Source organism: Astatotilapia calliptera, chromosome 8, assembly GCF_964374335.1.
Source record: "Astatotilapia calliptera chromosome 8, fAstCal68.1, whole genome shotgun sequence".
NCBI classification, from domain to species: Eukaryota; Metazoa; Chordata; class Actinopteri; order Cichliformes; family Cichlidae; genus Astatotilapia; species Astatotilapia calliptera.
The window spans coordinates 12338085-12361992 of NC_137429.1; the positions used below are offsets into that span (position 1 = coordinate 12338085).

The following is a 23908-nucleotide window of genomic DNA, read 5'->3' on the forward strand; positions in this document are numbered from 1 at the left end:
CCTCTCGTTATCGCTTTCCCCCCTTCCTCTGCTCCAACGACTTAACTTCAGCGTCACCATCATTTTTGGATAGGAGACATAGCATGGATCAAAGTTAACATGCAGACAGCCACAGTAGTATATTAGCTTTGTATTGGAAATCAAAAGTGTCCAACATGGGGCCCTCGGGCCACAAGCTGGCCACCAGAGGATCCCATCCCACACAGGGTTGTTTTGCAAAATGTGGGGTAGTAGTGAAGTCATAAAATCCTCAGTGGTTTCAAATTAAAACACAATTGACAGTTATGTATGTAAATGTAAAATTGCTTTTTGAGGTAGACAAATCGAGTCACAAGAACAAGAATATTGTTTACTTACTTACAAAACATACATCTGAATGTGTTTCTCTGTTACAAAGTATGAATGTGATTTTATTTTATTTTTTTTAACAAATTGTATGAATCAGTGTAACTTAGTTGAGGTGTATAGAATTCAAAGCTTGCCACTTTACTGGGCAAGCTTTGACCTAAAAGGTCTATCCATAACTTATCTCAGGCTCAGATCTTTTTGCAAATGTCAAAGTGTGAGAACGTTGCTGGTGGTATTTTTTTTTTTTAAAGAGGTGGCTGTGGTTAAGGGGGTAGAGCAGGTCATCTTAAACCACAAGGTTCCTGAGTTTGCGCCTAAGTGTGAATGCTATGTTAAAAGTGCTCACACATAGAAAACAAACAGGGTATGTTGGTTTGGTTTCGTTAGCTCGGCTTGGATTTGCAGATAGATTTGTTTATTTGTTGGTGTGGCCTTACATCAAGTTGTTCTTAGGTTTTTGTGTGACTTGGGGAAGATGGATGGCTTTGGTGTTTTGTTTTGTCCCCCTTAGACAGGGCATAACAAATGCCTGTGCTATAAAGGAATTATTGTGGAGTGAAAACACAGCTCAATCACACACCAAAAAGATTCTGGATTGCCACACATGACCTCTATGTTTGTTTAATTCAATAGAGTTCCATTCAGTTCAATAGATAGTAGTTTAGTAGAAAACGGATATAGTTTCCAAAAGAAAATATAAGCCATTTACAGAACAAGCTAGCTGTATATGAAGTTGTGTCATCTGTGTAAAAATGCACATCAAAGATATGGTTGGCAGAAATAGTGTTTTTTGTGTATTTGTTAAATAAAAAAAATTCAATGAAGCCTTTGTAAACTGCTGACAACCGGAAAGATAAGTACTACTAACAACCGGGATAGACTTCAGGCCCTGAAATGGTTAAGTTACACGTAAAATGAAATTATCTGCCAGTCAGTCCTTTGTGGGTTTTGCATGTTGTCCCTGTGCCTGTGTAGGGTCTTTCTGGCTTTAATCGCACAGTCCAAAGACATAGATGTTGGGTTAATTGTGGATTCTAAATTGGTCAAATGCATGAGTGTGAATAATCGTCTGTTTGTATTAGCTCTGCACTGGACTCGCAGCCTGCCTCTCACTCCATCAAAGCTGGGATAGGTTCCAGCCTATGTTATTGTGTTAACTGGGTACATGTTGGCTGTTATGTCACCCTAAAGCACAACACCTCAAAGTATCCAGCATTGTCTGAACGTTGATAAGTTTTTTAGTGTTTAGATTATGGTCATTTTGTGTTGTGGAGATTCAAAAATGCCTTTGTGAGTTAATAAAATACAAAATGATTGATATAAAATACTTTGGTTGGTAACACATTCCTAATAAAGGAAAGATAAATAATTCTAGAAGAATGAATGAAATTCAGAAAATAAATCTAACTATTGTACAGTACTTGTGTGTGTGTGTCAGAACAACAGAAAATACAGATCAAAACACCTCCAAGTGCTATAAAATGCTTTATTACAAAATTGTGAACGATGCCTAAGCAAATCCACATTCAGGCCCATTTAACCCCAGCTACATTGCATAATTTGAAAATCTGCTAAGTTTTGCATAGAGCATAACGTGACTAAAAGTAAGTCATAAACCGGGAACATTTTAAAGAAGAATCATGTACAGCAAGTGTTTCAAGGAAATCAACACAATGATACCTGGTACAAAATGATACAAAACATCTTAAAATGAAAATTGTATCAATTGCAAATAAAGTTTATTTCCCAAGGCACATCAGTTGGCATTAGGTACTTAAAATGAGACATTCACACCAATAGTCTTCAAATATTTTAAAGTTTCAACTACTGTAGCCCCAAGAAGTGGCCATTTAATTTTAGTGTATCAGGACATCTTTAGACAGACGTGAGAATATAAAAAGATTTCACCAGCTGCAGACACTGTGCTTGTATGACTTTCCCTTGGCTACCTAAGAAGTGTGCTATTCATATATTACAAAAATGATTGTGCACAACAAAGATATGAGACGTACAATAATGTTGAGTGAAAAACAACAAAGAAAACAACAGGCTGGATGACTTTCTCTAAAGAAGGCAAAGCTTTGCTGGGAAGATTAGAGTAATAACTTTTTGGCTATTAAGCCGCATAGTGTAGCATAAGCCTGTTTATTGCATGTAATCTCAACGCACCGTGTTAAACAAAAAGAGTTGAATGAGTCAATGCAGGCCTAAAAGCTCTGCCGGCTCTTAAAATTCGTTTTTTTCCTTTCAGTCAGGTACATCTTAAAACTATCCCTTAAAGTCAAATAAGTATTGCTGACCAAAGAAAGACTTGAAATCGTTGCAGGATGTCTTTGGCAAAAGCAAATACAGACTGCTACAACGGCATAAGCAAAACAGTGTTTCTCTTTCAGTTGTCATAATACAGAATAGTGTAAACAGACAAAATACTGCTGAATAGATGCATGCACTCAGCGCAGGTGTATAATGTGTATAATGTACTTGTAACAACTCCCCAGGTTCATGTGCTTATTCTAGAAAGAACGAATGGATGATAACGACAATAAAATTATCAGTACAAAGATAGAAAAATGTCTAGAGATAATGTTAGATTTCAATTTAATTTACTGTGGTTTGCTAGAAGAGGCCAGAAACAATTAACCTCACATTATAGGAAATTAACCTCTGATCAAAATATATATATTCCTGGGATTTCTCAAAATAAAAACACATTTTTACACACTTTAGAAAAAAAAAAGCTGTTCCCAGTAAGATTATAAGCCATAACTCACATTGAAAAGTCCCACCGTTTACATTATATCAGAACAGCAACTGTTACAGACAGGACGTGGGACCAAGAGAAACTCTTCCAATATTAGGATGTGGGGCACTGATATCATAACTCTGGTAAAGTATGTATCTGTCCATTCAAAGTCCTCCTGGACCGGCATGAACAATGGCCCTTCTCTTCTCTTACTGGTACCAGGGGGTCTTTCTGACCCAGTGGAGGGTGAAACCTGCATCTGTCCGGATCTTGATGGAAGCTGCCTCAGCCTCTCTGACAGTCTCCTTCACAGACTGCATCAGGTTCTGAGCATTGTGGACCAACATCTCAGTAGCCTGAAAGGAGAAATGAAAATGGACACAAATGGAGATTCGAATGATACTTTTCTCAGAGGTTAATTCAGTGAAATGGCACCCTGATGTCAAACTCTGCTCACCTGCTCTGACTCCTCTTCGCTGATGTTGGTACGACCCAACATGGTGGCCTTGACTGTCGACAGGATTTTGAGCTGAGTGCTGATAGTGGGAATGCGCTCGCACACCTTAAAGGAGATTAGAAACATTACTTATAAAAATACATCAAACTGTCTGTGCAAACTGGGAAAAAGAGGTAATGGTTGAACCACATGATGAAGACAACTTAAACTGACCTGCAGCAGGTTGGTCCGGATACGTTTGTCAGTGCACTGCTTGGCCACCTCCTTAGCCAGCCGTGTGACCTCATCAGAAGCCTTAGCGATGTCTTTGGCGCACTGGATGAGTGCACGCTTGTTTCCGCTGCCTCCACGCACCAGACGTGACATCTCCGCCATGAGAAGGGCCATTCGTTTGGCAGCGCCAATGATATCATTTCCCTACAAGGCACAGAAAGAACATAATCAAAGTTTAAAAAAAACAAACATCTCTGCAATGCATCTTATCACTTCCTCTTGTGGTAAATTGTTGATAAGCTGGTATGTCGAACTGGCAGGGAAACCTGCTTTTAGTGTTTCAAAGAAAGATCTTTAGAACGCTCATAACAAACGAATGAAATTAGAGTCATTAGAACTCCTTAGAAATTATTTTCACAACACCAGAATGTGCTTGGGCTCAGGTTAGGCTCTTATTGACCTAAATGTAAAAGGAATCAGCAAACCTCTGGTATCGTCACATCTGCTGGGTTTATAGTGTTGACCTACTTTGCTGGACCATTTGCGGGCTTCATCGTGAAGCTGCCTCGCAGCCACCATCATGGGCTCATTAACCATGTCACCAGCCTTCTGCTCAGGGAACTCCTCATCTTTCTCCTCTGGGGGAGGAGGCCTTGGGGGAGGAACCTCACCCTCTGGGAGAGGAGGTTTGGGAGGTGCTGCCTCATCGTTAAGCTAGAAGGAAACAGTAAAACAATCGTGGTTAGGCGGTTATACAAATCATTGTGAACAATCAGAGGAGCTTTAATTTATTTTCCAAATCTAAAGTTGTACTTATATGAAAACTTACATTAAGCTGATCCAGTTCAGGAGGAGGTGGAGGGAAGTCTGGTTCTTGAGGTTGGAAGGCCTCCCTGACTTTTGCCACAGCACCAAGAATCTTATAACCAGAGTCCAAAAAGCCCTTCTGAAGACCTGGCAATTAAAACAAACACATGACCATTAATCAAAATGTGCCATATGAACATAAGACAAAACCTGTGAGAAACATAAACCTACTTGGATCCTGGATATTTCCAGCCACAGCCTTAGCATTCATCACCATAGGAGAGATAGTCTGGCTCAGTTCATCAGATGCAGCCTTCACCACCTCCCTGAATTTAGGATCCTCAGAATTTTCTACCTCTCGTTTAGCTACCAGGAGGATGCGGTTAGCTCTGCGGGCGATACTGGTAGCACCTGCGACCAGCATCTGAGGCTGGTGATTGGTCATCGCCACACGGCACTTATCCAGGTCCTTCTTTATGGCGTCCTCTGAGGCATCGAGCAGAGATTTGGTGTCGATGGCCTCGTCCACCAAACCTAGACATCCACAGGGAACCACAGGGAGTTATACCAGGACCAGGATATGAAATGATGTTCCAGCCGTTTTCAGGGTCTTTACGGCACCTTACCTGTCATTTTTTCTACATTGTCAATCCACTGGTTCTTCATGGTTTCAAAATGTTCATATGCTGCTTGGTTGCCGGGGTTTCTCAGCAAAATGCGAGCAGCAGATACAACCTAATAGGAAGGGGAAAAAAAAAAACATTAATTGGAAGTCTACTTACAACTGCTAAAAACTCATTTCAAGTGGTGAGAAACACTTAAGCTCTGTGGCTCACGGCGGAGTGGAGGGCAGACACAAACACTCAACCATAACATACTTGTGGTGTTAAGTCTCTTGTCGACTTTACGGCAGCCTGGATTCCCTCCACCGTGCTCTTGTTAGCAGTGCCAACAGCAGCAGCCTTCTCGGCTGTGGTGCCAAGCTTATTGGCGTGATTCTCAAAGTTGGCAGCTCTTTCGTCAAAGACCTACACATGATCAAATAAAAACAATTATCCAAAATGATTTCTGGAAGCAACAGAACACCCTGCCAATAAATATAATACAAATGAAAAAGAATCACTGCAGTGAGATCATAGTTAGTAGTAGAGTGACTGTGCCGCTGACCTCATCTCTGTTGGGGGCGTCGAGCGGGGCGGTAGCGGCCACTGCCAGTAACTTGATGGGGGTAGTTGTGTCACTGAAGATGTCAGACACCTCCTGAGTCATCGCCTCTTGCATCTTTCCTTTCAGATCCTGAGATGAGGTCAGACAAATGTTACAACCAGCCAGCACTCACACAGAGTTTTGCTGAGATTATAGATACACATCTGTTTTTATTTAGCTTCAGCAGCTGCATGAAGTGCATATTACAATATGATCATGGCTACAACACTACGTTACACTGTTTTTTATTCAAGTTTACATTTAAGTAAGCTTTAGGGAAATAAAAAGCTTTTAGGGCATTAGTTTCCTCCACCCCTGGTAACCAGCAGAGGGGGTTGTTTGCCTGCATTCCTGAGTGAATCCTGTCAGAGAAGCTACAGACCTGGGTGGGAATGACTGAAGAATGTGAGCCGTCTTACCTTCAGGGCTGCTTGGAGCTGTTGAGCCACAGCACGTGCTTGAGGGGAGTCCCCTTCACCGCGGGCAGCCAGGTCAGCGAGTTGGGCCATGAGCTGCTCTACCTGCTCACACTTGCCTAGCAGCTCCTGCCTGTATGGGCCCGGCAGGGCATTGGCCAGCCTGTGGCCCTCTGCAACTAGGCCACGTATGGCTGCCTGGCCTAAAAAAAAAAAAAAAAAAAAGTACAAATAACAACATATTTAATTTAGTTTGGCTTAGAAAAGTTATTTCTTTGTACACCTTTGTTAACAATTCCTTTTTATAAATCCACAAGCTCTATATTTAATTTAATAGTGTATCTACAGATAACAAAATGGCTATATAGATAAAAACATATCCCTGACATAGTTTATTAGATAATAAGATTCATTTTGGGTTAATTTTGGATGTTTTTTCCATTTTTCTTTTTCTAAAAATGCCCTGAAAATGTAAAAAAAAAAAAAAGTCCATCCTAATACACAAAGAAATATGCTCCAGTAGATGGTTTGGTTTGGCAAAGAATTGGAAGATTCATTTTACAATGAAAGAAGAAAAGCAAGTCAGCACATCTGAGAAGCTGGAACAAATGTGCTTTTCACATTTTCTTTTGATGAATAACAAAAGTGGTAAACCAAATATTTCACTTCCAGTTTCAGCACTAGGTAAGTGGATGCTGCTCATCGCAGCATTGAACTTTGTCATCTCATGCAACTAGCTGCAAAACAGCCCAGCTGCTAAAAAAATCAGATCAGTGTCTCTTTCTATTTCTCGTTTGCTTTTTCTCGGGAAACTACTGTAGATATTTGTGGAACAGGCACACTCCAACTTTGTTCAAAACCACGTAAGTTGTCCAGGTTTAAGTGGAGATGGGCCAAAACCAGGGAATAAGACAACAATGGAATGTCGAGTATGTGTATAATTTGTATACTCTGTAATTAAGCCATGGGAGCAGTGGAGTGAATATAAAATGTGTGAGAGATAGACAGACATGAGGAAGTCTGGAGAGGATGCAAGCCAGACTCACCCACACCGCTGTCATCCACGGTGGGATTGTCAATCCAGCGCTGTGCCTGCTCGATTTTTCCTTCCAAGTGAACAGCTGCCTTTGCAGGCCTGCTGTTGGCCACAGCCTTGTTAGTTTTGGACTGCAGGTTTTGCAGAGCTGTTGCAATTTGTTTAGCCAAAGCTCTGGCTTCAGGCGTGTCACCTTTGCCCCTAGAAGGAATTAAAAACAGCAACCTAATTTATCACAAAGTTATGGCTGGAATGAGGTCTGTATTGCTATTAAATCTGGAGTTCACCTACAAATATGGTCAAATGAGAACTTTTTACTTAAAAAAAAAAATCGCAGGTGCAGCCCATCATCCATATGTACAATGCTGCATATGAACAGCTCCAAACTGTCAAATTATAGTATGAAATTGGTAGCTGACAACCGTGACTGTACACATTTCTCATTTTTGCCTGCATACATAAAAAGAAACACCAATACCGTTTCCTCGCAACGAAAAGTAAACAGCAGGGATTTGATGATGATGACAGTAGCAAATGATTTAAGGGGTGAAAAAAGCATCTGAACAACTGTAGTAAAGTGTGAACGCACACCAGTTGGATTAGGGAGACACAGAGCCATCAATCTCACGCTTCACGTGTGGAAAAACAAACCAGCATAAAGCTGTCCCATTTTTCAGCCGGTCTTTAACTTACTGTCTTCTGAGATCAGACAGCTTGGCAGTCATGGCAGCGATCTCTCCAACAGAGCGCATGATGTCATCTCTTTCTTTGGGGTCTTCGCACATGTCAGCAATCTTTCTGGCCTCCATGAGCACCGCCTTGACATTCTCCTCTCCCTCTGTTCCACTGTTAGGGTCTGCAAGCCAATTCTGCAACAAGACAAAACACATGCACACAAAATAATCAAAACCATCAAATTGCACTGAACTGTCTGAAGCCATGTTTTCTGAGCTAACGACTCACCTGCGCAGCATCGATCCTTTTGGCGATGGCCTGCTTGGAGTTGGTCATGGCCTCCAGTTTCCGTGCAGCATTTTCCACCTTGCCTGTGAGCACATCGAGACCTTGGGAAACCTGCTGTGCCTTTTGCATGGCAACCGGGGATGCTCCATGACCTCTGAGATGGACAAAGAAAACACCCAGATTCCATTAAGTGCACATTTGCACTTATTTTGATCTACTTGTTTGTTTTTTACTGCAGAGCTTAATCCATATGGCCCATTTGGTTAAGTAAAACTTCCACACTTAATGTCGTAATGTCTGATTTATAGACTCATCTCTGTTTTCGTAGAGGTAACAGCACCAGAGGTTAAAAGTGGATTATGGATTAATACCAGGCAGCTGCTTTTAATCTAGTGTGACTCAGGGTCTCTGGTGACAATAACATTTCTTATCAGGTCTTATCACTCCCACTTCTGTACACTATAATCCCCTTTAATATGCTTACTGCATTACAACCTTTATCCTTTGAGGACTGAAAATGAAACAACTGTATCAAAGGAGCACATTGCTAAAACACCAAATCAACACATGAAATGCACAATAGCAGAAATCAAGACTACTTGAAGAAAGGTGCACAAGAGGAGGACAATTATTTTGCAACAGCTGCAACACAAAAATGCAAAGCAGTGTTGTTAATGTGCACTTTACCTGGCTCTCATCTCAGACACCTGGTCTGTCATTTGACTCAGTGTCTTCGCTGTGCCAACTATATCTCTGCGCTCCTTCCCTGCACAAAGCTCACCAACTTTTCCGGCCTCATCAAGAATCTGCCGGATGGCCTGCTCACCTGCGTCTCCTAGAAAAAGGAAAAACACAAATAAATGAACTCAGAAATACCAAATACGTCTCTGAATTCACTTAGGCCACGCATAAGGATAAGGATGTGATTAGCTACAGAATGAAGGGATTAACGTAGAGGAAACTAAGGATTATTACCTGGTTGAGCCTTTGGATCCCTCAGCCAGTTCTTAGCCTGAGCCATCTTTGAATCGATTAGCCCAAGAGCCCTCTTCATAGCCTCTGTGTCCTTTGAGTTTTGAAAGAAAGGAATATATCAATATGCTAAAAAGACTAAAATTACTGCCTCACTGTTATATGCTTGCAGCAACCAGTCAAGTTGGAGTTTACATCCATATCTGTGACATATCAACTGTTGAGAGTTTAAAAAAAAGATGCCGATTTTGTCAGAGCCATAAATATAGATGCTACAACAAAGAAACATCACATTTTGATGGATGAATGATACACACAAACACACATATATTCAAACCAGCAGCACAAATCATCATAGTTTCAAGGCATCTTCACTAGATCAGTGTCACCAAGTCACTAACCAACCAACTGTAAAACATGATGACAATCCTCCTTTCAGCTCCTGAGTTATGGAGATGAATAACAATAAACAATTGTGCTGTTTTTGCAGAACAACATGCTTAATCTTTGCCCTTTATGATATGAAACAACATCATTTCATTTTATTCTACAGACATTTTGTGGACTTTTGTACTACTGGCGGTCTGACTAATTATGTGAAAGACATAATGTCAACATATGACATCCAGTGATGACCAAAACTTTATCAGATTCTCTTGAGTCTCCAGTTCTCAATGCCGTGCCAACATATCGAACAGACCGAACAGCTGGACAACCAGAGAACATAATTCATTTGGTCGTGGCTGTCTCAGGCATTACAATCTGCACGAGGAGTTCATGAATCATTTTACTCTTATTGCAGAATCTCCATATAAAACATTACTGTCTAGAGTCACTTTATTTTAACAGTTAATCTATTTTTCTATAAATACTAATGTTTATGTGAATCAAATTGAATTCAGTTTCTACAAAAGCAGCTATCTCAAGGCAACTAAATGCAACTTCAGTTTAAAAATCAAGTGATCTGGAAGCTCGGACTTCTCACTGAGTCAGTGACTTCAGGGAAAATTTCCAGGCCCTGTCACCGTCATGATCAACTGTTAGTTATTTGAGTTAAACATAAACATTTGGCATAATCCACATGCAGCATCGTTAAAATGTGTCACGCTCAGCCACGTAAAAACATGCCGTTTCCATTATTCTTTCCCTTTGTCGACAAAGGGTGTGCGTTTTTATAAAGCCGAGAGATTTTCCATTGTATCTCCGTCCGAGTGGATGGAAATACAACAATCTATCCAACAGCAACTGACTCAACAATGAGCCTTCTCTTTGCAGAACTCTGCAAATCAAAGCAGAGTCCTGCAGGAGCTTGAGCCAAGCGTGAGACCAGATCAGATGAGTGTTTGAGTTAACTTGTTTTTCAGGGTAAAATATCCTGCTGTATGAAGACTGACTACAGAGTTCAGTAAAGAGTTTCAAAGCAAATCAAACCACATAGGCAGAACCAACCTCCATGATTAAAAAAATAAATAAAATAAAATGTAATGTATGTTTAAGCTAGTCAAAACCAACTAGATGAAAACCATGCATGTGATTCAATGTGACTAGAAATGGAAAGAGAAAAAACAGGTACAGTCTACACAAGCAAAAAGGTGTGAAGTGATGATACCGGAGATGTGTGGGTGTATTACTTTATTGTTCAAATATGCTCAGCATGCAGCTGCTTTGGCATTAACTGACTATGTGTGTGTCTGTGCATGTGTATGAGTACAAAAAGCCAGTGAAGTAAAGTGAAAGAGATATGCTTTGCAAACATGCATTCATTTAAGCTTATATTTAGAAATTAGATGGGGTATGATTAACACCATTGATTATGTTGATGATGTTAAATGACAACGGATATTTAGTGTTCATGAAAATAAAAAAAAACATTGAGAAAATGTGGTTATGCATGTTGGATTAAACAAACAATTAGCCATTCATAAAACAAAATCCATATCAGAGTTTCTATGTGCTCTCCTCCATCAGGAGAAACCTGATGTTCATGGCAAGAAGAGATGAACACTCAGAGTCCTCCCTAATGATGCCAAAATCAATACTGCATGAGTCAGGTCAATCAATAACCCAAGCAGCTGAAGACAAGGCTATAGTGAGGTTTAAAGGACAGAGGAGGGGGGACACACAGATGTTGATACAAAGTCTTACTGCAAGGCAAACAAAATCCCAAAAAAGGCAGACATTTCTGCACTTCAACCTGCTTTACTCTTCATCAACAAAACTCCAGTCTATAGTAGATAATAGTAATTGAATTTATTAATTAATAGTCAATTTAACCTCCTAACAGTCTCGCTACTGAAAAGCACACAAAGGCACTACAAAGCACAAAAAGCCCACTCATCTCTCATAAGCATGCTGCTGTACAACCAAAGGGCGACACAGGCAAGCCTTACCTTCTACAGGGGGTGAAGGGAGAAAGAAATGGTAAAAAGAAAGGAAGAGGGACATAAATTCAAATGTTCAGCTAGACATACTGACTGAGAACCACAACAGAAAATAGACAGAAGTGACACAGGAAGGAGATTTTAGAGAGACCCTGGGATAGAAAAGGAGCTGCACATGCAGAGCTGAAAAACATAAAAGAACCTAACACATTAACCGACTATACAAGAAAGAGAGAGGAGAAGTTAAGGCATGTGTACTTTGTTTCTAATTGTAATGAAAAAATCTCATTCACACCTGTCAAAACTGATACAGTCTCATCGTGATGAAACAAAGCACTTGTTACTAAAAGGGGGGAAAAATACAGCTGAGAGTTACCATCACTTTATGAACTTTCCAGTTCATTGCTGATCTTCTATGAGTACATGGAAGCAATATGGGTGCTGTCTTTGTTTTCCCAAAGCACACAAAAAACCAGGTTTAAACACAGCAGCTCAAACAGCCACACAGACTGTAGCTACTCGTGTATATTTACTGTGTAAAAGCGACTCTGTGGAGTTTCATACTCATATAATTATACTGTACGAACCTTGTTTGCCCAAGCATCCTCGTCCCAGGAAGTCAGCTGCAGCACTCGGATGATCTCGTTTATCTCGGCACTCATCTTCTCAAAAGTGAAGTTACGATTCTTCAAGGCCTCCTCCACTCCGTGGCTTTCAGAGGTCTTGGTTGTCACATAAATTTTGATGCCTTAAATACAAAACGGAACTTGCGATAAGAAATCGGATAATCCAAATAAAAATGGCTTCCCTTTTAAAGAAACACTGACTTGTGTAACAGTTATAAAGAACAAGAGTACCTGAAATGAGGATGGGCAGCAGCTCTTTGACAGTGTTCATAGAGTTGACGAGCATCACGCGATGCTCCTGATGCGTGAGCTCCTGCTGCCGCTCATCTATCATCTTTGCCATCTTCGTCATACCTGGAAAAAGGCAACAAAACAGAGTTGGAAAAATAACTATTTTGCACTGGTATCACAACTGACACTTACACTAGAATGATTACACAGCAAAAACAACTTCTGAATCTGTCAACTAACACAGCAAAATGTTATTTTTACACGCTGTCTAGTTAAGACTTCGGCTAAGTAAGCTTGTACTGGAAAACCGACCTGGTCCCAGGTTCTTTGTATATGTGATCAGGTCCTCCATAGACTCCACCACCTCTGCCACAGCCAAATACTCCAGGATGCCTCTGCACACACGGATTATTCTGCGAACCTATGAGAACAGTAAGCAAAAAAAGAAAACAACTACTTAATCTAATTCAAAGACAAATAAAACAAGTGATCATGCAAACACACATTCACACACCCCTTTCACATTCCCTCCAATTACACTCTGATAACACGGCCAACTGACATTCCAACTTCTTTGTGCTGCTTCACTCCAGCTTTATGTGAACTGCTGGAGTCACCACTACACTATGCAGGGTGATCCCTGAGCTCTACCGGAAAACATGATTGCAGTGCTGAATGATGACTCCTGCTGACTGCTGCAGACAGGACTGGGATGCCTGATGTCTGCATCCAGAGTGCTGACCTGCAACTTTTTTCATTTCACTCTCTGTCCCTGAGAGGAAAAGATAGATGGGCATGACAGATGATATTCCCGTCTGATTTGAGATATAAGAAGTGTTTCTGTACACGTACAGTATATTTATCTACGTCTCTGCCTACAGTACCCAAGAGGAAGGCCGGAATAGATACTATCCTTACAGCAGAGAAGCCTGTGACAGCAATCCTCTGAACGTCTAAACAGTCAATTAATAAGTCGGTGAAGCCCTTCCAAATCAACCGCTGAGCACAAGAACGGGAGTAGAAGGTCACTAAACCACCATCAAAAGTATGAAATGAATCTGGTGCTGTAAAACTGATATCTAGCAGCGTCACCTTATCAGTATTTTGTTGCCGTAACAAAACTGATGTTCTGACCTCCAGCAGATTTATTTTGGTTAACAGGTTTTCCATGTAAAATGAAATAAATTAATGAATGAATACCTCAGCCTCATCAAAGGTGAGGAGCAGGTCAGAGGTCCCAGACAGGATGCCCCGAGAGCCATCGATCAGGTAATCCCGAGCAGGAACAGAGTATGGATCAGCTTTCAGCATGGATGCAGCCTGTACCAGTTTAGCACACGCATTCTCCACTCTGTGGAAAGAAGACAATCCATTTCAAGAGCCTGTAGAAAAATGCTTAACACGAGTCATGCTCATGGTACAAAGCCAAGTGACATTACAAGTAGAAACAACATAAAGCAAAGACAGATGGAAGCCTTAGCATGTAGCCATAACATATAGTAACTGCAATGTAAACATAACTTTGTTTCATTTCCTCTTTAGTATATGCTTTTTTTTTTTAAAGAAAAAAAAAAAATCACACCTTGTGCAGTAAAGTTAATGAAGCGTGAATCCTTTTCACACCATCTTCCATAAAGTGCATATCAAGAACATCGCAGTTCTCGCTACAAGTGTGGCAAACCACAATTCTTCAGATATTCATTTACATATGGACTCAAATGAAGTGATCCTCATAAGATTTTACTCTAATTGTTGCTAGTTGCAATCAAATGTAACCAAAACACAAAACAAATACAGTCCTGTGCACAAGTCTCAAGCCATCAAGAAATAGGAAGCGTTCTTAAGAAATAGGAAAAGACCTGACACAGGAACTGACAAATGCATCTGACTGTTCAGTTAATCCATCTACTAATTACTGAATGTTCATCAGAAATGAACTCAATGGAAGGTTGGCAAATTATAGAAGAACTAAACTGAAAAATGGAATGAAGAATTCAAATTTGAAAATTTTGCTTCAAATCACTGTCAATTTGTACAGTTTAGGTCAGGAGAGAGGTACAGTGAATGTCTACAGCCATCTCGACGACACAATGGTGACACGTTGGAGGCGGTATCATGGTTTGGAGCTAGAATTCAGCCAGTGGTGTTGGGGACTTTGTCAAAACTATAGGAATTAAGAACAGGGAAAAGTACCATCAGATTTTCATCCATCGTGTGATACCATTTGGAAAGCATCTGTTTGGCAACAGCTTCATTTTGCAGCATGACAATGATCATAAACATACTGCCCTTACATGGGGTTTTTCCATTTGTGTTTGTGCATTTGATTAAATAATTGTCAACCGTTTTAAATTTTTCCTAGCAAAATACAAAGAAATAATGGGTGGGTCAAGACGTCTGCAGAGTACTGTAAATATTTCCACTCAAACGAATTCTTAACTGAAAAATGTGATGGCAGAATTTCTCTGGTAAGGAGCCCACACAAACAGCTAATAACAGTATCGTCAGCTTCCTCTATTTGCTCGCAGAAAATAGAAGTGTGTGAAGTTGGCAGTCTGTTAACCAAAAATGGTCACGTCATACTCTAGCTGAGCATACGCAGTCATTTCTTATTATATACCCTAACCAAACTTTGTTATTTAGTAAGGAAGTTATAAATACACAAACTAATTTCTTCAGAATAAAAAGTTTAAAGGTCCTTTCACTGTATCTTTTTAAAATGATCTGGGAGTTTTCTCTATTTTGAAAACTTCAATGATCTCAGAAATACATTTATGCGATTTTAAAATCTATTTTAAATCATTTAAAAGTTTCGTTTGGAAAATGTTAAAGCACAAAATTAAGGAGTTACTGTTTGCTGAATGTCCTTTTATTCCTCGAAGAAAGACTGTAAAAAAAACTGCCTAATTAATTGACCTTGAGTGGTGGTCTTTAATGAAAAAACATAAAAGAAATGGGTAAAATTTGGTCTCATGAGCAGAGTCTAAGTAATCAAGTCTGAGCCTGGTTAAAAGCTAAAGCAATGTCATGTGTCGTACTGATTATGAGGCAAATCTGTGATAGTGGCTACATAAACAAAAATGGCCTGACTGAAATATTCATTCTGTAAACAATCTTTTGATACAGAAGTTATCTTGCTTTCACAGGACGTGATACGAGATCCAAGAGGTGGGGTTCCCCTCTGAACCCCACCTCTCGAGTCTGGCCTTGGTCCAATTTAACCCCTGCTTTACAGAAATGTAAAGATCAATAGCTGCCTCCTGGGTGTGGTGTACTCTGTGACTTGTAAAGCAGTAAAAAAAGAAAAAAAAATGCAGGCTCAGCCATTTGATTCATTGTCGTACATGCCAACTGCAAAATATCTCAGCCATTTTGCACATCGAAACAGGCAGTAAGCCAAGGAACAACACGTTTCAGTTCCCACGGTATACTGACTTCCTACATTTGCCTACAGGCTAAAGGGTTCACCGGTAACAAGGAAACATTACTGCTATAGACTAAAGGGGCCAAGCAAGAGACAGTCGGTTAATCAAGTCTTGTGTAAGATAAAGGCTAATATATGTGCATGGCATCAAGGTTGACATGAATGTGTGTGTCTTTGCAGAGCCAGCCAGCACTGTCCTTCAGCGTGCACCAGAAAGAAAAGAGACATGCATTAACTGGATCCCAGCAGACACTATATTTAGTGAAGGAGACACATTCCAGCGCATGTGCTGATGGATGACGACAAGGTGACGATGTGACTTTGAGGCGCCAAATGTGTTGAGCCTGACGACCTGTGCTTGCCAATGCTTTTCCCTGACCTTGGGGTGGCCCATAGGACGCCCTTTCCCCCCTCGCTGACTGCAGTTTCTCATATAATAAGGATCAGTCAAAAACTGTGATCGAGACAGGCAGCAGATAAGCACAAACTAATGACTTAAGCAATGTCAAGCAAGCCAGGGGAACAAATACACTGATTAAATGGGGACATCTCTTTTCTATGTCAATATCTACATTTTTTCTGTAAACAAAAAGCAGCAGCCAGCGACTCTCATGAGGCCCCACTTCTTAAAGGGTAAAGGAACTCCTCCCAGATCTAAAAAGTATTTTTGTTACACCATGGCAAGACTGAGGCACTTAACATGCCATGTCTGACCTTTGCCTGGGCACAACCGGCCATTACTGCAACAGATAAAGAGAGAAAGAGATCCAAAGGGAAGCTGATGGGTTCCACATACTGAAAGAGACATTTAATCCAAGAATTTGAGATGTTTGAGATGAATTTGAGGCATTTACTTACTTGATAAAAGCTGGTGGCATGTCCCTTTTCATGAGCTGGTCTTCTGTGGTTTGTACAGTCTCCTTTCCCACCTGGAAAACACAAATGAGTAAACATTAGACACGCATAATGTAAAGAAACATGACATTTAAAGTAAACACAGTGTGTGCAATAGCACACCAAGCTGACCGTGATGGGAAGTGTTTGGGAACATACTGGACATTTCTGGCATGTCCAACTTTAGAAACTGAAAAAAAAAAAAATCCCAGCAATTTTTCACTAATCAATCAACTGCTGACAATAAAATAGATCCATCTGGGTTTTAGTGATATTAAAGGTCAGCACAATAAAATCAACAAAGTGTTATTTGATTGTTTATCCTACAATCAACTTAATTTCACTCCATATTTTACACCTTATCATCAGTGCACCTGCTGTGACTCTATGCCCCATAATTGGTCTTTACTTCGCTGGCATAGAAACTATAAGTGTGGCCAGGGACAGAGAGCACATGTGTACAAGTGCATGTTGGGAAAAGAGGTGTGCAAGCCTAAGTTACCTATTAAATAATGCATGCAGACTTTCTCCTCAGCAAATGTTTTACTTGCCAGGTACTCTGTGGCAAATAAATAATACAGGAATATATTCATCTGCCTTGTGCCTCAGTGTGGTGGCACATGTCTCAGTTTTCATGAGAGACAGATTTAGGAAAAGTGAAGTCAAAGTGTGGTTATTCTACTGGATTGTGTCCATGGGGTTCTCTGATTCCATCACACCTACTATTCTCACAAATTAGCACAATTCAAGAATAATAATCTAGATAACAACCATAAATAATAGCAAGGATACTACAAACCACTTAGTTACAAAAAAAAAAAAAAGGCAAATTGGTTTACTTGCCTAATAGATGATACATATACTCTTATCTTGCTTTTGTTATTTATGTGCCTGCTGTTCACAGGTCTTATTATTTATAGAAAGTCTTTCACCTCTTCACAATATTCCCACAGCTTTTAGCCTGTGCAAAAGTAGTCTGACTCAACAGATAAATACTGGCCAGTGATATCACCAGATGGCATTAAAAGCAACTGTGACACATTCACTGCAGCCGCAAACTTTTCTGGGGCCTACAGGTCATCGGCCAATCTTTAACCTGACAGCTCCTGTCAGATTGCGCCAAAGTGTGAATAGCGCAGTCCAGTACATTTAACACAAGTGAGTGGGCGTGTTCACTATCCATGCTGCTCCCTCATGAAGCGAAATGTTTCCAGGTTTGGAAAACCTGTCTGACACAGAGTATTTAGGCAGATATTTTATGATATGATGGTCCCAAAGCTCACAACCAAAAATCCCAATAACAATTTCCCATTTAACCAGAAGGTGTTATGTATTCTTTCTCTGTAATATTTAAAAGCCAGTTAGCCATTATATTTACAAACTGTTAAAGATAGCACCAGTAATAAAACAGCAGACACGAGACACACCCAACACCCAAGCTTCAACTCTGACTAGTTCATCAGTCATGAGGATTTCTGTGAGTCAAAGCTTAAAGCCCCTGTACAAAATTTAAACAGGGTGGACACAGTCTATTCCAAAGCTTTTATGCAATGTGACCACAGTACATAGATCAACTGAATGTTATATGCATGAGTAAAAACTTTGTAACCACAACTTTCCTCCTTAGAGAGTCTTGCTGTTAATCAGGCAGTTTTTCAGAATGATGTCCTGTTAGTTGTGTAGCGAAGCACTATTTCAACAAGGCAGCTGCTGAGGGATGCCAGGCCTTGGTACAGTTATAATGTGCAAAGCAGCTGAACGCCTCCTTGCAGCTGGCCATCCAATGCCAAAATGACTCACCTCCCCCAACCATGACCTCAGCTCTGCGGGGAGGCACAACTCACCCACGTTGAGCCGCCATGGGTGAGAGATCATAGGCATTCATCCTTACGGAGCATACTGACCAGTTTAAATGAGATGCGTTGCTGCACAAACCTTTCCTTTCACATTAATATTGCACTACAAATCAGCTGAATAGTAAAAGTGTTGCAGAGCGCTAGATTATGTGTGACGGTGTGATTTCCTGACTGTCACACAATTTACTCTTACAAAGCATTTCCAACGTGTTTCAATGTCCTGAACACTTTTGTACCCGCTAGGCAACACACCAGGAAGTTCTTCAGTTACGTTTGCGGAAATATATCTGAATTTTGGACAAGACAAAACAATTTAGAGATGTCTAATTAGGGCATGGGAAATAATGAATCCAAATCCTGGCACAACTTTCAAAGTGTTTTTTAACCTCTTGGAAGTTCCTTTAAAACAGTGACTTCTGCTTTTGCTTTTCTTATTCATGATGCATTCCTGATGCTACAGTAAGCAATCCCAGTGAGCTTGTCATTGTGTCTGTATACAGCCACTAGAAGAGCCATTCCAGATGGTTGACGTGGAGGCAGTAATGGAGCAGAGCACACATGCATCTCCTCGCGCTGTGCTCACTGGACCTGAGGGACTCTGAGTAACTGTGGGGTTATAAATTAGGAGCAAAGGTTGTGCCAAACCAAAACTAAAGCTCAGCCGGGGAAGCTGGAGTGGCAGGGAGCATACGCCACCCTGACATTCCTCCAAAGAGGCTCTGGGAAAAAAAGCCAGCAACAACTGATGTTGGGATATTTTTAGTATTTAAACTACTTACTCAGTGCATCCGAGTGCATTTCCTTTTTCCAGTCTTATCTTGCTTTAAAGCTTTGTCATACTTCTACTGATCCACCTGCAAAAAGTATTTTGCACAGTTGCAGTAAACTAGAATGATGAAAAAAAATGTAGCTTCCTTGTGGTTTCAGCAGCTACTTGATTAAATTATTTGCTCATCAGCCCTAACAGGAACAAAGCATATGAATGCTGAAGGTCTTTTATCAACAGCTATATGAGATTATTTGCATATATGGTCTACTATTTATAGATTACTTTCACTCCTTTATATCAGTGTGCTTCGAGTACTTGTTAGGTGGGTTAGGTAAATAAATCTATTATGTCAAGGGGGCTCAAGCAGCTCATGAACGACTTTCCAAGGTAAGGGTGATTGTGTAAGCTCTTCACAGAACTGTTAAAACAACACTGCTATTTATTGAAGCTCAAGTCAAGTTTAGACATGATCTGAAACTGAGCATTCATTTAACAAGAGCTGAGTCATATTGACCCCGAAGCGTCGCACAGGAGTCTCTGAAACTGAGCAAATTTAAATTTCTTGATACTGTCACTGTCTTCCTTTCCTTCCTCCCTTGTCGTGCCTCTTCCTGTTGTGTGAAGTTCAAAAATTGTTTTGCACCAGCGATCCAAACAATTTGATGTAAAAATAGAACTGTAACCAAAGTTTGCAACGCTTGTTGTCGAGCAGTTTGTGATGCCTGGCCTCTTTTACTATTTTGAGCCTCTGTCGTGATTTTGGACCACATTCCTGTGACGGCAGCAAAGCCCTAGTTTGACATTAGGGTTACAGCTTGTGATTATTTATCTCTTGATTTGTCTCCTGGGGTCTTTTGTTGGCCTAAGAGATTAATAGTTTCTTCTGTAAAACAATAGAAGATAATGTCCTTCACTAGTTACCAAAGCCAAGAATGGCCTGTAATTACAAGTCTTGTCCGACAGCAACAAAAGTTGAAATGCAAGGATATTTAATTTATAACAAATCAAACTTAATATAAAGAATAATACTGAACTGAGACCCCTGAAGCCTATACTTTGTATTTCTTTTTTCCAGATTACTTTTCTGTCAATTTTATGGTATTTTCCCCCCATTAAATTATTGATATCAAGACTTAGGGAAACAATGACATGAGGATGTCCGGTCACCAGTCATTAGTAATTAAAGCTATGACAGCCAACCCAAACCACAATAAAAATCCTCTATTTCTTGAATAGAATCTTGCAAAACAATTTAAAGAAGCACAGCTGTTCCCTCCCAGCATCTTTTTAAAGCCTTCCACAGATTTAGTGTCATCTTCTTCCAAGCTGCCATTACAACACTTTTAGCTGTGTGTCCCATTTGAGCCTAGAGTGGAAACACTGGCACTCCTGTGTTGTGAAGTAGCTTGATAAAGTGGCTGCTCCTTTAGCACAGACTCTGCATTGTTGACAGGAGCCCATCACTCTTTCTCGAGAAGAAAGGCGACTCTGAAAGCCTCCAGACTGCCAAGACACAGCCTGCCTTTCTCATGTCGGGCAGTTTTAACACAATACTGCGTTAGTCATGGGGACCTCAAAGATCTATGACTGCAAAATTCCTACAAGCAGTGCTACCGCTAACCCTTAACACCATATAAGAAAATAAACTACACTTGTATTTCTCAGAGAGAAAGACGCCGATTTCCACAGTAAGTGTCTCTGAACTGCAATCTGATGCAAAAGCACTCCATTAGCTACCTTTGATCAATAGTCTCAAACCAGGAAGTGCTGCTTTTTAACATATCAAATGGCTTTTGACTAATAATGATTCAGAAGGGCAGCAGAAACATTGTGCTTATGGCATTATCACACATCTTCCAAGCGGTGTCCAACATGTTTGTTTGTTTGTTCTTATTTGGATCAGTAAACACTTATGCACGGTGTGTCCAAATCCTATCATCTGCTTGAAAGTCACAAATCAATTGTTCTGCTAGGAGAGGCAAAACAGGCTCTGTGGCTAGAGAAATACATCACAACTACTATTTCACAATGCAGGAACTTTGCAGCTCACAGCCTTACTGGGGAACAGCATTTATACTCATTGTCCTTATCTTAAAAAGAAGAGTGAGTCAATAAAAAGCATGTTGCATGTGTTCACTTCCACAGAACACGGACAGCTAAAAACAACACATTTAACAGATAACTTTTAAGTGCTAGAGAGGAAGCCTCAACTTCACATTTGGCCAACCAATGACGTGGTTCCATATAAAACCTATTTGTCACTATCTGATTGATATAACTATTTCCATGAAATGTAGGACTGTAACTTTACTTTATATTCCATTAAACTAGACTACAGCTCAGCTTGTTTAGCAGAAAATGAGGGGGAAACTATTCTAAAAAGACAGTCTAAAAAGGGAGCTGATGTTTTTGTTCACGTTTACATGAAAAGAATATTAATTTTCAGTTAAAATACAGACTACACTGGTGTAAAAACGCAAACTGTTGAGTTTGAAAGAGTCAAAGACTTTAAATATCCATGAATCTGTTAAAGGACACAAATTATTACTGCCTCTGTTCTCCTACAAAACATAACTACACAAGGTACATCACAGAAAGCTGAACATAGCAAAATAGCCTCGAGTAGCAGCTGATGGCTTAAAGGGGTTACTAGAACTTCATGTTTGTTCATTACTCTATCATAACTAGCATGAATGGTGTCCACAACAGAACTAATCATAAAAAGAAAGTGCCGGAAGTGTGCCGAAGAACATGGTTTGTCTGACAACGTGGAAAACAGCAGCTCAAAGGTGGAGTGGCTAAATGTTGAGGTTTCCTTGGGCAAAATACGGTATCTCCAAGTTCCTTCTGATATTCGATTACAACATGGACAGATGTGATCGCAGTGAATGTACGAAAGTTAAGTTAAAAGCTAAGAGCTCAAATAGGGTAAAAAAGAGGCAAGTACAAGTCCTTGTCTACACCTGACTTGGAAATGCATTTTATATTTCTACTACTCTCTCAATATTCTTTCATAAGTTTCAATTGAGCAATTTTAGAAAGCCACATCCGTGTTTTAAAATACATTTGGTAATACTGATTGCAGTGTTTTTGGGGAACACAAACTGCACAGGAAACAATTCCAACAAAATCTTGAATTTTTGTTTCTTGGGGAAAAACCCCCCCACAAAAAAGATCACCCCAGGTGCATTTTGTGATTTGTCATGGTGTGCTCTGGAGTCATAAACACCCTGCTGCTGAGGGACAAGGGTTTCCCTTTGCTTTCCTTTCATTTGTTCAGAGTGGGGCTGACAGCTGCTGGGTATTCCTGACTTGGCTTCCTGCATTTCCTTTTCAACTCAACGCTCTGCCGTATTCTCCTATCCCAGCTAATTTTCATCAGAAAAAGCTAAAAATACACAAACTTTGCATTATGAATTGATAGTGCATGAGCATGAGGACTAGTAAGGTGTTCTTGTTTGACTATACAAACATTTCACAGTCCATAGTTCTCACATTGCTGCCAAGATAATAGAATCAAATGGAGAGCTGCATGAAATTGTTTCCCTTGACAAAATGCAGGAAGTTTGAGTACCAGGTAATAGGAAAGGGTTTCTTTTGTTGGCCTGTGAAGCAGTTTACTTAATGAGCTCATTTGTTTCCCATTTCTAAAGGGTTAGAGAAGTGGGTGATTGAAATTGCTATAAACAAAAATACTCAAATACTGATCACGTCACAATTAAGTATTTAAAAATTCCCCTAAAAGCGCCCTCGTGTTGCATCCTCTGTATTTCTTTCAAAGTTTAAGGACATTCGAGAAGATATTAAAGGCCTCCAAGAGTCTTGCAGATGTGTTGTGCAGATTGAGCAAAAAGCATGAGGCCAGATTTCTCACACAACCCACTAATCAGTGACTGCTGCCGAGCCCAGCTTCCAGTAACTGCATTTCATAAATCAGAGTGATATTTTGTAACCTCCAGAGTGTTGCAGAAGACAGTAGCTTCTTTATCCCAACAAAAACTCAGTGATCTACACAGAGAAGCATCTCCACAAGTCACGTGATCTCTGCAAACAGGAAGAAACTGGATTTTTTTTTTTAACCTTACACCTATAAAAAGGAGCTATAAAAATAATGAGCTACAACAGGCCTGCACAGCCAACCTTAAAGGCTGGCTACTGACACAGACAAGTATGCTCTCCATTTATCCCATTAGGACATTATCAAAACTCTTAGAATCATTAAAAATATCAGTCTTTTTAACAGTGATATGTGCCTCAAAAATGATTTTACTTTGTCAGATTAAAATGACTGCTAAAATTGAAAGACATCAATAAAAAAACAAGCATCAAATTTTCATGACAGGATGCTTTCTTTTAAACATTTTCAGCTTTACAAACAACTTATTTCATTTTCTTGATGTTACCGTTACAACACTCATTTGTGCAACAAAGGCAATCGTTCTCATTGCACAAGCATATTGGTTCGGCTAGAAATCGACCAGTCAGCCACAGCATAGCCACATCCTGCAGCTAAAGATATGTATCAGGCTAAAACTTGATATCACTGACAAAAAAGAAGCTCCTGAC

General features: G+C 40.1%; 2 protein-coding genes across 5 annotated transcripts in view; both read right to left on the reverse strand.

Annotated features, from left to right (window-relative positions):
- LOC113028358 (adenosine kinase) overlaps positions 1–202 on the reverse strand; it is a 128421-nt gene extending 128219 nt beyond the window's left edge. For all 3 annotated transcript variants that reach the window (XM_026178565.2, XM_026178562.2, XM_026178566.2), the window contains exon 1: positions 2–202. The gene's annotated coding sequence lies outside the window, so the exon portion shown is untranslated. The remainder of the gene's footprint in view (position 1) is intronic.
- Positions 203–1816: 1614 nt separating this feature from the next.
- The window catches only part of LOC113028360 (vinculin), a 28070-nt gene continuing 5978 nt past the window's right edge, over positions 1817–23908 (reverse strand). Inside the window, exons 2-21 of one of the 2 annotated variants that reach the window (XM_026178569.2) lie at positions 16682–16752; positions 13600–13750; positions 12712–12820; positions 12400–12522; positions 12130–12290; positions 9165–9255; positions 8877–9024; positions 8190–8343; positions 7920–8095; positions 7237–7427; positions 6194–6393; positions 5736–5864; positions 5447–5596; positions 5195–5303; positions 4800–5102; positions 4591–4715; positions 4290–4475; positions 3762–3965; positions 3549–3653; positions 1817–3447 (exon numbers count right to left, since the gene is read on the reverse strand). In XM_026178569.2, the coding sequence (XP_026034354.2) occupies positions 3301–3447; positions 3549–3653; positions 3762–3965; positions 4290–4475; positions 4591–4715; positions 4800–5102; positions 5195–5303; positions 5447–5596; positions 5736–5864; positions 6194–6393; positions 7237–7427; positions 7920–8095; positions 8190–8343; positions 8877–9024; positions 9165–9255; positions 12130–12290; positions 12400–12522; positions 12712–12820; positions 13600–13750; positions 16682–16752 (3033 nt within the window). In that variant the 3' untranslated portion in view covers positions 1817–3300. Of the gene's footprint in view, positions 3448–3548; positions 3654–3761; positions 3966–4289; positions 4476–4590; positions 4716–4799; positions 5103–5194; positions 5304–5446; positions 5597–5735; positions 5865–6193; positions 6394–7236; positions 7428–7919; positions 8096–8189; positions 8344–8876; positions 9025–9164; positions 9259–12129; positions 12291–12399; positions 12523–12711; positions 12821–13599; positions 13751–16681; positions 16753–23908 lie in introns of both variants that reach the window. The other variant, XM_026178567.2, reaches the window with a different exon arrangement.